Here is a 14,203-nt window from a genome sequence, read left to right as displayed (position 1 = left end):
CTCTACTAGGAATGGAGGGTATTCAGTAAAAACACTAGGGTGGATAGACAGACTTTTTTCATTGGAGTATTGGAGGTGAGGAGTGACCTTATTAAGGAGCATGGATAAGGTAAATAGCAAAGGTTGTTTCCCTTAGGTGGGGGAGTTCAAAACTGGGGGCATATTTTTAAGGTGAGAAGAAAAAGATTTAAAAAGGACAGAAGGGGCAATTTTTTTTATTTTTACAGAGTGGTTAGTGTGTGGAATGAACTGCCATAGGAAGTGATGGATGCATTTGCAGTTATAATGTTTAAAAGATATTTGGACACAGACATGAATAGAAAAGGTTAAGAGATATGGGCCAAGTGCAGGTAGGTGGGATTAGTTTAGTTTGGAAACATGGTTGGCATGAACTAGTTGGACTGAAGGGTCTGTTTCCATGCTGTATGACTCTATGATCTGGCAGCATCTGTGGACAGGAACGTCTGCTGGCATATCAGCTGTGTCTCTCAGCAATCTCATTTATCGTTTCATGTGTCCAGCATCCAAAGTTCTTAGTTTTGTTTTACAGGAGTGATGGACTTTGGTCCAGAGTAGCATCCAAAAAATAATGTGAAAACACATCTGGAAACTCAAATTACAGATGCACAACTCCACAGCACGGTTGTGACACATTAACCCTGATAACAACACAAAGTTCTGAGGAAGGGTCACCAACCCAAAACATGAACTCTAACTTCTCTCCACAGTTTCTGCCAGTTCTGTTGAGTTTTTCCAGCAATTTCTGGTTTTGTTTCAAGATTAAAATCCAGTGTTCAATTCAGAGGTCCTGCGGTAGCATGAAGTAGCAGTACCCAGAATGGGGTCAGCTTAGACTATGGGCAAATGATTAAAGGATAAACTGCTACAGGTATTTCCTTGGGAACGGGTAGCCAAAAATATGCAGAATCCATCATAGGGCCTCTCATTGATATCTCTGCAAATTCTCCCTGTCTTACAATCCTGACATCACTGTGGTCCTCTAATTTTAGTCTTTTGAACATGCTGAATTTTAATTGTTCCAAACCTGTCAAAATATTCCAATATTGCTTCCCTGTCTCCTCAATCTTTACTCAAAAAGGAGAATGAACCCTAATCTTCCAAAATAACATTGTTGCTAAAATTCCTGAACCTGATAATTTCCAGTTGCACCATCTCACCTCACTCTTCTACTAGAAATGGCACAAACTGGATGCTTCAAAAGTCATGCTTCAGTTATCTACACTCAAGTTTGGAATCACTACCCTAAGCCTTCTGCCTCTGTCTTTAAAACAATCTCAAATATTGATTGTTTGACCAACATTTTTGTCCTAAGGTCTCCTTAGGTGTCAAATCTTTGATAATGTTCCTGTAAAGCATTTTGGGTTGTTGAATAACAAGAAAGTCTCTAAATAAATGCAAGTTGTTATTATTTATTTGTAGTTCAGAATTCCATTATCATTATATTATGTGCTTAAGTCTCTAAAGTCTCAAACTTCTGAGTCAGGAAGCAGCGTGCTACCACTCTGACATCATAACTCTGATTTATATAAACAAAACGAACATTGCCCATATCCTGTTGCATCATCAATCCAGGTATAATTAAGTTAAAGTTATGGAGTTTCATCAACTATTATCTGAAAAAGATGGGTTACTGTTGCATTATGGGCCAGACCAGACCCCCTTAATATATTTTAACAAGGTAGCCTAGACTCTAACTTTTTTCTTATTTTAAAGATGGACGTGAAGCGCTGTATTCCAGATGAAATGCAATTGGTCAAACTACTTGATGTGAGGCAAAACACAATTTATTTAAACATTATAGTCAAAAAGTAAACAAAGAAAGAAGAATTTAGAACAATTTAACTATTAGAAAACTTACCAAATAATAGTTAGGGTACCTATTACTCATTAACTATTCCAATAGAGCAAACAGTCCTTGGCAAAAAGGCAAATTCAGACACAGAATCTCAGTTGTTCAATTTTTTTTTGCCCGGTGCGTGTGAGTGTGCGTGCGCGTGCGTGTTGGTGGTGAGGGCAAGCAAAGAAAACACACCAAGACAATATTCAGAGAAGGTAGCAGCTAGGAGACATTCACTTAGACTTCCAACTCTTTCGGAGACCCCAAAGGCTTCTGTTGTTACTGAAAAAACCAAAATGCAGAAATCTGGATCTGAGACAGCTAGCCACACCCAGGCTGCTTCCATTGTTTCAACTTTAAAGAAAATCCCAACACCTCACAAATTGTTTACTTTCTTAGAGTCAGCTCGTCAGCTCTGCCTTATGACCTCTCTTCAAAAACACAGCACAAAATAACCTCTTAAAGTGAAAGCAGCATTACAGTTTGTCCAAAGTACCATCCACTTTCTCAAGATGTGGAAGTTCTTTGATGCAACAAGTGATATGACCACTATTTATTCTTCAATATAAAAATATTTTGTCATTTTCGTGATGCTGTTTTTGATTTTAAAAAAAGAGCCAGCGCTGTTTGTCCACCCAACTAGAAAAGTGTATCCTGCTGAAAATACACACGGATGTGAATCAGGTTCATTTAAGACACAAATAGCCTGGCAATGTCCAATATTTGAGCAAAGCATAGATGACCTTACAGGAAATTACTTAGATGGAGCAGCAAAAAGAGGGTAGGAGAAAGGTTTATTCCTGGCTGCAATACAGATTTCATCCTTTCTATTCAGTTGAATTATTTGTTCAAATTAAATGTACGATTACCTAGCAAAAAGAATGAAAATGTTTGAATATCAAACTACACAATCATCACTCTTTACCCACATCAAGTAAATATTCAGTAGCATATGACATGGGAGAGCATCACTGGTGAATAATGTTAATGTAGCATACAAACAGCAACAGTTCTTACCAGATATGGAATAGCAAGTTCCTTACAGCTATCTTTTAGAAAGTCCAACACTTTGATTCTTGGCAAGTTTTCCACCTCAGGCAAATCTTCAGTAAATATCTAAACACAGACAGAAAACTAAATTCCAACCAATATGTTGAGCTTTTTACCACATTACTTAACTGCAAACTTTGTTGCAAACAGCACCTTTCCTTTCATGTCATACACTGCCCCATCAACAGCACCCCCTTCGTCATGCTGCTTTAGGTAAACAGTTCCCACTTGCCCATAAATATTGTCCCAGTTAGAATCAAACATCAGCTTAATGAACAGCTAGCATATAGAAAGGTGCTTAGCTCTTGTGGCATAGTGGTTGAACTCCATCAAGGCCTACCTGTAATAGCATCTCTGAAGAGTTTGATTCAAAATCTACAGAAAAGTGCTTGTAGAATACTGGTTAATTGATTGCACAATGCAGTTTTAATACTTAGCTGAACATAAAAGAATATTTTGAATTGTACCTTTAACCCATCTTCCGGACATGCTTTTAGGACCCAAACAGAAAACTCAAAAATAATATTCAAGTTCTCTTTCCCTAAAAAGGAACAAAAATAATTCAGGGCATAGAGATATGGAGAACAGTCTCACCCAAAACACCACAGAAGTGCAAGAAGTGTTGACTGATCAAACTCAAAATAACAGAACTTCAAATTTACTGGAGAACTTCAAATGAATGTCCAAATCCTAATGGTTTCAAAAGCCTTCCACATCAGATTTTCTAATTATCACCTCTCAGTTTTTATATATGCTCATGATTAAGCACTAACGCTGACAGTTTCTCCCTTGCCGATACAAATGAATATCAGAATCTGAACTAATAGGCTCATGACTATGCATCAAACCATTCCTGATATATAACTCTACAAATATACTGTACTGGATTATGATAGTTATAGGGCTTTTTACTGTAGCTGCTAAGTATAGGAACAAATTATAACAATAAAATTTTGCTTTGTCTGATTAGGTAACTCACCATAATGCCATAATTAAGTGTCTTGCTTATTTGGCCAGTGTCTTCATCAACTTATTTGTGAGGATCTTATGGGGAATTGTTAGTAATTGTGAGTATTACATAAAAATAGGAATCATTACTAACCCAGTCGTTGGAGGTACTGCACAGTTCGCTCATGGCCTTTAAGTGGTGAATTGGCTTTCTTTGCCTGATCTAGGAGAACCTGCAGGGCTATAATGGGAAACAGAAAAGTTCTCAATAAAGAAGAGAGAGTGCTGGACACAGAGGAGCCACAAGAAATTATTTCACCACATAACATCATAACAATTATTAAAATAAAGCATTTACAAGGCTAGCACTAAACTTACATATATTTGTGGAGAAAACATTAAGGGGTAATCTAATTAAGGATCATTATACAACTGCCTGTATAATGCAAGAAAAATATGATGGAAATCTTTTCTTTCAGTGAGGACAATCTAAAACAATGGGACTGAACAGTTGAATTAGAACCACGGGGTTCAGGGATGACGTGAGAGGTCACTTCTCACAAACGGTATCAGAAGTCTGGTACTTTTTACATGACTCCCCTCAAAAAAACTGTTGAGATTGGGAGTTAATTGAAAACTCTAGAACAAAGATTAACAGGTATGTATTCAGAGAAGGTATTAAGGGTTAAAAATGCAGAGGGTCAAAACAACAAAGATACAGATAATCAAACAGAACGGTGGAATAGAGTTTGAGCACTGAATGGCCTCCTCTTGCTTCTAAGTTATTAGAAAAGGAAATAAAGCTATAATGAACAAAGCATGACACCTTTCTCATGCAGACCCTTCTTTTCATACAGAATGATCAGCTCGCTGTATTTGTGCGCTTTCTTCAGTACATGCTCACTCTCCTCAATGTGACAGTGATTGTTCTCCAACCGTAACAGAGGGGCCACAAGTGCCACATTCGTCTGAAGGAACAACAAAGATCACAAATTGTCAGCTGCATTATAAGTAGAGAGGATTCGCCTCCACTCCCATTTCTCATCAACATGCAGGACTTCTTCAATACCCTCCAAAAATAAATAAGGAAAACCTTTATTCACTCAGAGGATGGCAGAAATCTGGAACTTGCTGTCTTTAAGAAACTCTCGTAACATTTAAGCAATATGTAGATCTGGGAAGAAAAGTTGCTTGAAATCACAGCAGGTCAGGCAGCATCATGAAGAGACAGCGAGCTAACATTTCAAGTCTAGATCACTCTTCATCAGAGCTGACACAAATCATAGAATGCTTGCAGTGTGGAAACTTGCCATTCAGCCCAAAGAGTCTTCTCAAAACTCACTTGCCATTCAGCCCAATGAGTCCACAATGACCCTCTGAAGAGCATTCCACCCAGACCTACTCCGCTACCCTATACCCGTGTTTCCCTTGGCTGACTCACCTAGCCTACATATGCATTGTCACTATGGTCATTTAGCATGGCCAATCTACCAAATCAGCACATCTTTGGACTGTGGGAGGAAGCTGCAGTATCTGGAGGAAATGCATTCGGACAAGGGGAAAATGTCTGTGTGGAGTTGCACAGTCACTACAGGGTGGAATCGAACGCAGATCCCTGGAGCTGGTGAGGCAGCAGTGCTAATCACTGAGCCAATCTACTGCCCACAAGGAGGGGCAGCATTTATGCAATAGTGTGGGGATAGAGAGCTGAGGGAGAAAGTATGCAGATTAAGTGTTCAGAATGCCAGAAAGATGTGCGCCTAACTGCCAAACTGGAAAGAACAGAGTCCCAATGGAGTTGCAAGGGGTGAGACAGGACATGGTGACAGAGAATGCAACAAGTAAAGCTAGAAAGAAAGGGAAGGAATGGGAGTGGGCTCGCAATATGAAGGTGTTGAACTCAATATTAAGTCCAGAAGGTTGTAAAGTGCTGAGTCTGAAGATGAGATGTTGTTCCTCTGGTTTGTGATGTGATTCAGTGCACCATCGCAGCATGCCGGGGACAGACAACTGGGCATGCCAGAAGGATGCAACTTTAAAATGACTGGCTATGCGAAGGTCGGGGTCATGACCAGATGCGTTCTGCAAATCAGTCACCTAGTCTGCATCTGGTTGCTCCAATGTAGAGTAGTCTATATTGGGTGCAGTGAATGCAATAGACCAGATTAGAGGAGGTACAGGTGAAAGCTGCTTCACCTGGAAAGACTGTTTAAGCCCTTGGATGATGACTGGGAAGGTGGAGAAGGGGCAGGAGTTGTACCTTTTGCGGTTACATGGGAAGGTGCCATAGGAAGCAGAATGGTGTTGGTAGTCAAAGGGTGTCCCAGAGGGAATGGTCCCTGTGAAATACATATAGGGGGAATAAGAAGATGCTGTGTTTGGTGGTGGCATTCTGTGGAGTTGTCTGAAAATGGCAGAAAATGATCCTTTGAATGCAGAGGCTGGTGAGATGAGAAGCAAGCACATTTTGGAGAACAAACTGTCCACTGCCGCACACTGCAAAGCCAGTAAGTCATTTTGATACCTTCACTACAGCTTTTCACAAGCTACATTATGTAAGGACTCCATACCATTCTCCCAGTTGCTTCACTTACGTCATATCTGTTTAGATGATGCCACCTTCTAAAACCGTACTGCTGACAGGGCTTCCTTCTTTCATAACTGTGGTTTCCCGCCCACTCTTGTTGACAGGGTCCTGATCTGCATATGACCTTTCACCAGTGCTTCTGCCCTTGCCACTTCCCATCATTTACAACAGCATGCTCAAGTCCCTCTTGTCCTCACTTTTAAAGCCTCCACACTTAAAAGATCAGTCTCTGTCAATTCAGACAACGCCAACAAAATGCCATTACCGAACAGGTCTTCTTTGCACACCTTCATTTGCATTTCACAGGGACTATTCCCTCCGGGACATCCTGGTCCATTCCAAGTCCACCAACACCACCCTCCTTCCCATGGCACCTTCCCATGTGACCACAGAAGATGCAACACCCACCCCTTCACCTCCTGCCTACTCACTATCCAAGAACCTAAAACAGTCTTTCCAGGTAAAGCAATATTTCACCTGTACCACCTCCAATCTGGTCGACTGCATTCGCTGCGCCCAATGTGGCCTACTCTATATCGGAGAAACCAAACGCAGACTGGGTGGCTGCTTTGCAGAACACTTCCAGCCCATATGCAAGCATGACCCTGGCCTTCCCGTAGCCTGTCACGTTAACACCGCATCCTGCTCACATGCTCCAGCATATCAAAGCTCAAATTGTGAAACCACTCCCATTCCTTCCTTTCTTGTTGCATTCTCTCTCATGTCCTCTCTCCAGTTCCAGTGGGGCTGTCTGTTCTTTCCTGTTTGGCAGCGAGACACACCACTGTTCTGCCACACTCACACTGTGATCATTTAATCTGCACTATCAGCACCCTTTCTCCCCCAGCACTCCATCCACCACTGCTACATAATTGCTGCCCCCTCCACATTTCACATCAGCTCTGATTAGGAGTCATCTAGACTTGAAATGGTAGCATGCTCTCTCGCCATGGATGCTCTCTGAACCGCTATAATTTCCAGCATTTTGTTATGGGCCAAGGGCTGGAAAATGGGATTAAAAGAGTTACTTGGTTGTTTTTAAACAGGCATGGACATGAGGGCTGAAGGGACTTTGTCTACGCTGTAGATTTCTACAAGTGGACAGGTTCCACATTTTTGCTTCTCTCAACTCCTCCACTGCCTGTGATGTGTGTAGCAGGCTATTTGTATAATATCCAACAGTGGATGAAGATGAATTTATTCTCATTTAATGTTAGGAAGATTGAAACTAATGCCTTTTATTGCCACCACAAATTCCACACTGGGGCATTTGACTTGATACTATGACAAGCTGCTGACACCATGTCAGATTCTTGATTATCAAAACCATCCACATCTGATCCTGCCTTCCTCATTTACTACTGAAACACGCATGCATGCCTTAATTACTCTCTAGGGTTGAACTATGCAAACAGATTCTTTGTCAGTTTCGTACCTTCCACCTCAAATAGTTCATCCAAAGCTGTACTGCCTTTATTGTAACTTGTACTATAGTCAATTCATCCCAAATCTCCGTGTTCGCTGACTTATATAGATGTCCAGTCTAACAGTGCCTGGATCTTAAAATTGACATTCTTGCACCCAAATTTCTCCATAATCTTGCTTTTCTTCACCTTTGTAACCTCCTTCAGCCCTACATTTACCAGTAGCAGCAATACCACTTGCTTCAAAGTTCTGAAATATATTTCCTAAACATCTACATCTCTCTCGACTCCTTTAAGATGCTCCCTAAAACTGATCTTTGATCAACGACTGTGCCAGACACTAATCACAACAAATCATTTTATAATCAAACCCGCAGACAAGGGTGGCGCAGTGGTAGTATGGCGCACTGACCTCTACATCGCCGAGGCCAGACGCCAACTCTCCGACACCACCTCCTCCGCCCCCTCGATCATGACCCCACACCCGAGCACCAAACCATCATCTCCAACACCATTCACGACCTCATCACCTCAGGGGACCTCCCACCCACAGCCTCCAGCCTCATTGTTCCCCAACCCCGCACGGCCCGTTTCTATCTCCTTCCCAAAATCCACAAACCTGCCTGCCCTGGTCGACCCATCGTCTCAGCCTGCTCCTGCCCCACCGAACTCATCTCCACCTATCTGGACTCCATTTTCTCCCCTTTGGTCCAGGAACTCCCCACCTACGTCCATGACACCACCCATGCCCTCCACCTCCTCCAGGACTTCCAATTCCCTGGCCCCCAACACCTCATATTCACCATGGGCGTCCAGTCCCTGTACACCTGCATTCCGCATGGAGATGGCCTCAAGGCCCTCCGCTTCTTCCTGTCCCGCAGGCCCGACCAGTCCCCCTCCACCGACACTCTCATCCGCCTAGCTGAACTCGCCCTCACACTCAACAACTTCTCTTTTGACTCCTCCCACTTCCTACAGACTAAGGGGGTGGCCATGGGCACCCGCATGGGCCCCAGCTATGCCTGCCTCTTTGTAGGTTACGTGGAACAGTCCCTCTTCTGCACCTACACAGGCCCCAAACCCCACCTCTTCCTCCGGTACATTGATGACTGTATCAGCGACGCCTCCTGCTCCCCAGAGGAGCTCGAACAGTTCATCCACTTCACCAACACCTTCCACCCCAACCTTCAGTTCACCTGGGCCATCTCCAGCACATCCCTCACCTTCCTGGACACCTCAGTCTCCATCTCAGGCAACCAGCTTGTAACTGATGTCCATTTCAAGCCCACCGATTCCCACAGCTACCTAGAATACACCTCCTCCCACCCACCCTCCTGCAAATATTCCATCCCCTATTCCCAATTCCTCCGCCTCCGCCGCATCTGCTCCCACGATAAGACATTCCACTCCTGCACATCCCAGATGTCCAAGTTCTTTAAGGACCGCAACTTCCCCCCCACCCAGTCATCGAGAACGCCCTTGACCGCGTCTCCCGTATTTCCCGCAACACATCCCTCACACCCCGCCCCCGCCACAACCGCCCCAAGAGGATCCCCCTCGTTCTCACACACCACCCTACCAACCTCCGGATACAACGCATCATCCTCCGACACTTCCGCCATTTACAATCCGACCCCACCACCCAAGGCATTTTTCCATCCCCTCCCCTGTCTGCTTTCCGGAGAGACCACTCTCTCCGTGACTCCCTTGTTTGCTCCACACTGCCCTCCAACCCCACCACACCCGGCACCTTCCCCTGCAACCGCAGGAAATGCTACACTTGCCCCCACACCTCCTCCCTCACCCCTATCCCAGACCCCAAGATGACATTCCACATTAAGCAGAGGTTCACCTGCACATCTGCCAATGTGGTATACTGCATCCACTGTACCCGGTGCGGCTTCCTCCACATTGGGGAAACCAAGCGGAGGCTTGGGGACCGCTTTGCAGAACACCTCCGCTCAGTTCGCAACAAACAACTGCACCTCCCAGTCGCAAACCATTTCCACTCCCCCTCCCATTCTCTAGATGACATGTCCATCATGGGCCTCCTGCACTGCCACAATGATGCCACCCGAAGGTTGCAGGAACAGCAACTCATATTCCGCCTGGGAACCCTGCAGCCCAATGGTATCAACGTGGACTTCACCAGTTTCAAAATCTCCCCTTCCCCTACTGCATCCCTAAACCAGCCCAGTTCGTCCCCTCCACCCACTGCACCACACAATCAGCCCAGCTCTTTCCCCCCCCACCCACTGCATCCCAAAACCAGTCCAACCTGTCCCTGCCTCCCTAACCGGTTCTTCCTCTCACCCCAAGCCGCACCCCCATCTACCTACTAACCTCATCCCACCTCCTTGACCTGTCCGTCTCCCCTGGACTGACCTATCCCCTCCCTACCTCCCCACCTATACTCTCTCCACCTATCTTCTTTACTCTCCATCTTCGGTCCGCCTCCCCCTCTCTCCCTATTTATTCCAGTTCCCGCTCCCCATCCCCCTCTCTGATGAAGGGTCTAGGCCCGAAACGTCAGCTTTTGTGCTCCTGAGATGCTGCTTGGCCTGCTGTGTTCATCCTGCCTCACATTTTATATGCATCACATTCTGGTGTTGGTACCTTTTATAAAACAGAGAACAGATTACATTGCGTCAAGAGAATAATCAGCAGTTGGACTACTATTACTAATAAAAACAACAGGTCCTAGATCACTCTGACTGAAAAATCTTCTCCACATCTCACTGCAAAATGCTTACCTGATATCCTGAGATTCTTTGTTCTTGAGCTTCCAGTCAGGAGAAGCATCACTGCATCCTATCTATCCAGCCCTGTCTTAATTTTATACATTTAAGTGCAATGTTCTCTAATTCTTTTAAACACCATTGAATACAGGACCAGTCAACCCAATCTCTCCTCCTTGGATTCCTGGATGAAAGATTTGTCAGTGATGGACCATTACTGCACCTCCTCATGTCAAATATATCTTTTCTTAGGTAAGATCAAAACGTCGCAATACTCCAGGATGTGGTCTCACCAAGCTTTAGTAAGATGTTCTTGTCCTTGTAATGAAATCCTCTTGCAAAGAAGGCCAACATACCATATGTTTTCCTAACTGCTTGCTGCCTCTGCCTGCATGCCAGCAGTGAATGGTGTACAAAGATACCCGAGTAGCTTTGTACATCACTTTTCCCCAATCACCATTTTAGTAATACTCTGACACTATTTCTTAAACTTCACAATTATCCACATTAAAACTGGATCTATCCACTCACTCAACTTGTCTAAACGACCTTGAAGCCTGTTTACCTTCTACTCACCACTCAATTCTGTCTTATTTTGTGGTCAAACCTGGAGTATTAAATCTGACTGCCATATCCAAATTGTCGGATTGCATTATGAATAGCAGGGGAGACCAAGTGCTGATGCCTGCGGTACACAAACTTTCACCACCTTCTACTCCAAAAAAAGGACTAATTTATTCCTATTCTGCTAATCATTTCTCAATTCATACCTAGTATACTGTCCCCATTCCATGTACTTTGATTTTTCTGACACATTCCTCTTTTGTGGAACTTTACATTAAAATTCCTGAAAATCCAATTACACCTAATCATGATTGTACAGCAGGTTAGAGAGAACCCGATGTCAAGGTATGTTTAAATCTGAAGCACTACACTGGTGTTTCACACCGTTCTTCCTCCTCTGACCCAAAAAAAGAGGGCTCTGTCAGGACAATTGTCAAGGTAAAAATGTACAAGGGATCAGCCATTAAGAAAGTGGGCCAGTATTAGAGTGGAAGTGCTGAGGTCTTTACTCAACAGCGCTTTGGCATGAGAGGCTGAGCAGGGGTACAGATAAGAGCAGGTAAGGGGCCTTTAATGCTACTTTCTTTCTATCTAAACTCAAGGCAGTAGAGATGGCAGTTAGGGCAGTGGCATGCTCCTCTTGCAGGATGTAGGACAGCAGAGAGATGCCCAGTGTCCTTGGCTACACCTTTGACAAGCACACCCGGCTGCAGCTCCTGACAGATCACGTTAGGGAACTGGAGCTGAAGTTGGCTGCACTCAGGATCATCTGGGGTGCAGACAGCATCGTTGGTTAGAGCCTTAGTGAAGTGGTCACTCCTAAAGTGCAGGCTGCCGGTGTGTGACCACCAGAAGAGGTAAAAGGACCGGCGGGGGGGGGGGGGGGGGGGGGGGGGGGGGGGGGGGGGGGGGGAGTGGTGCGTGGGGGAGGCACATAGTCCTCTCATTGGGAGGTATATCACTTTGGACACTGATGGATGGGATGACCTTTCGGGGCTATCAGCAGCAGTCATCGGGTCAGTGGCAGCTCTGAGCATTAGACGAAAAGGATGCAGTCAGACAGGTGTGATACTGATAGGAGACTTATTTGTGAGGGGACAGACAGAAGATTCTGTCGCTGCATAAGTGACAAGGAGTGACACCTGGGTGCCAGAGTCAAAGGTGCCTCTGAGCATTTGCAGAACATTCCGAAAGGAGAGGGTGAACAGCCAGAGGTCATTGACTACCTATGTCTTGTTCCCATGTGCACAAAGGGATGGGGTCCTGCAAAACGAGTACAGGGTGTTAAGTAAGAAGTTAAAAAACAGGATCTCAAGGATAGTGATCTCTGGATTACTCCCAGTGCCATGCATCACTAAGGATAGAAACAAAGATAGGCCAGATGAATGCATGGCTGAGGAGCTGGTAATGGTGGGGAGGGGGTAGGGGGTTCAGTTCTTGGATCATTGGGAACTCTTCTGGGGTAGAGGTAACCTGTTCAAGAGATTCAGGTTGCACTTGAACCAGAGGGGTAGATTTGCTAGTGTTACCCAGAAGGGTTTAAACTAGCTTGGCTGGGGGGTGTGAGGCTCTGATTACGAGAGGGACTGTTGACAAGTCAGGGGAAAATACATTACCCGTCAAGAACAAGTCTACTATTCAGGATAGCCAGGGGCATAGTAAAGGGAGGGAAAAGCCTTCCAGCTTAAGGTGCACTTATTTCAACACAAGGCCTTACTGGTAAGGCAGATGAGCTCTGAGCATGGATTGGCTCTGGGGACTGGGATATTATAGCCACAACAGAAATATGGCTGAGAGAAGGGCAGAACTGGCAGCTCAATGTTCCAGTATATAGAGGCTACAGGCATAACAGAAGTACACATAAGCAAAGAGGGCAAATTACCCTTTTAATTAAAGAGAGGACATACTTAAGGGGTCATCAAATGAGGCCACATGGTTAGAACTTAGAAACAAGGAGGAGATGGTTACTCTATTGGGTCTGTATTATAGACTCCCAAATAGCCAGCAGGTACTTTAGGAACAGATGTGTAAAGAGATTGCAGATACCTGTGTGAATAACAGAGTGGCACTGGTTGGAGATTTTAACTCCCTGTGTTGACTGGGCTACTCAGGGTGTAAAAGGCCTGGATGGGGTGGAATCTGTCAAATGTATCCAAGAATTGTTTCTAAATCAATATGTAGGGGGCCCTACTCGAGAGGGTGCAACACCGGATTTCCTTTTAGGAAATGAGGTCAGGCAAGTGACTGAAGTGTCAGTCAGAGAGCACTTTGGGCCCATAACTCTTAGTTTTAACATAGTTATGGGAAAATAATTGTACAGGACCAAAGGTTAAGGTGCCAAACTAGAGGAGGGCCAATTTCAGGACATAAGGCAGGATTTAGCAGAAGTCGAGTAGATGAGACTGTTTGAAGGAAAAGGAATGAATGGCAAATGGGAGACTTTTAAAAGTGTGATATCAAGAATCCAGGGACAATATGTCCCTGTCACAGTAAAGGGAAAGATGGCAGGTTTAGAGATCCCTAGCTGACAAGGGATATTGAGATTCTGGCCAGGCAAAAAAGGAAGGTAAAGACTGGGTTTAAGCTTTCAGGCTCAAGTGAATCCCTAAAAGACTATAAAAAGTTTAGGAGCACACTTAAGAGGGAAATCAGAAGAGAAACAGAAGAGTGTGTGAGATGGAACTGGCAGTTAAGATTAAAGATTATCCCACAAGGTTCTATAGCTTGAGAACAGGTTCCCTGACAGATCAGAATGACCAAAGTGTGGAACCACACCAGATGGGGGAGATTTTTAATGAATATTTCGCTTCAGTGTTTAGTGAGGAGAGAATCATGGATGCTCAGGAAATGAGGGAAATAAGTGGGGATGTTCTGAACAATATGCACATTACCAGAGAGGAGCTATTCGAACCTTAAAGCGCATTGTGGTGGATAAATCCCCTGTACCTAATCTAGTTCATCCTCAGATCTTGTGGGAGGCAAAGGAAGAAATTGCAGAGGCCCTTGCAGAGATTTTTGCTTCATCTGTAGCGAC

General features: G+C 44.4%; 1 protein-coding gene across 2 annotated transcripts in view; it reads right to left on the bottom strand.

Annotated features, from left to right (window-relative positions):
• vps39 (VPS39 subunit of HOPS complex) overlaps positions 1-14,203 on the bottom strand; it is a 104,327-nt gene that overhangs the window by 34,579 nt on the left and 55,545 nt on the right. For both annotated transcript variants that reach the window (XM_048538316.2, XM_048538317.2), the window contains exons 14-17: positions 4,683-4,824; positions 4,011-4,097; positions 3,376-3,449; positions 2,876-2,974 (exon numbers count right to left, since the gene is read on the bottom strand). In XM_048538316.2, coding sequence (XP_048394273.1) covers positions 2,876-2,974; positions 3,376-3,449; positions 4,011-4,097; positions 4,683-4,824 — 402 coding nt within the window. The remainder of the gene's footprint in view (positions 1-2,875; positions 2,975-3,375; positions 3,450-4,010; positions 4,098-4,682; positions 4,825-14,203) is intronic.

The sequence above is a fragment of the Stegostoma tigrinum genome, chromosome 10 (assembly GCF_030684315.1).
Source record: "Stegostoma tigrinum isolate sSteTig4 chromosome 10, sSteTig4.hap1, whole genome shotgun sequence".
In the NCBI taxonomy this organism is placed as follows: domain Eukaryota; kingdom Metazoa; phylum Chordata; class Chondrichthyes; order Orectolobiformes; family Stegostomatidae; genus Stegostoma; species Stegostoma tigrinum.
The sequence above is the reverse complement of the archived record's forward strand: the minus strand, read 5'-3'. Positions and strand labels throughout refer to the sequence as shown.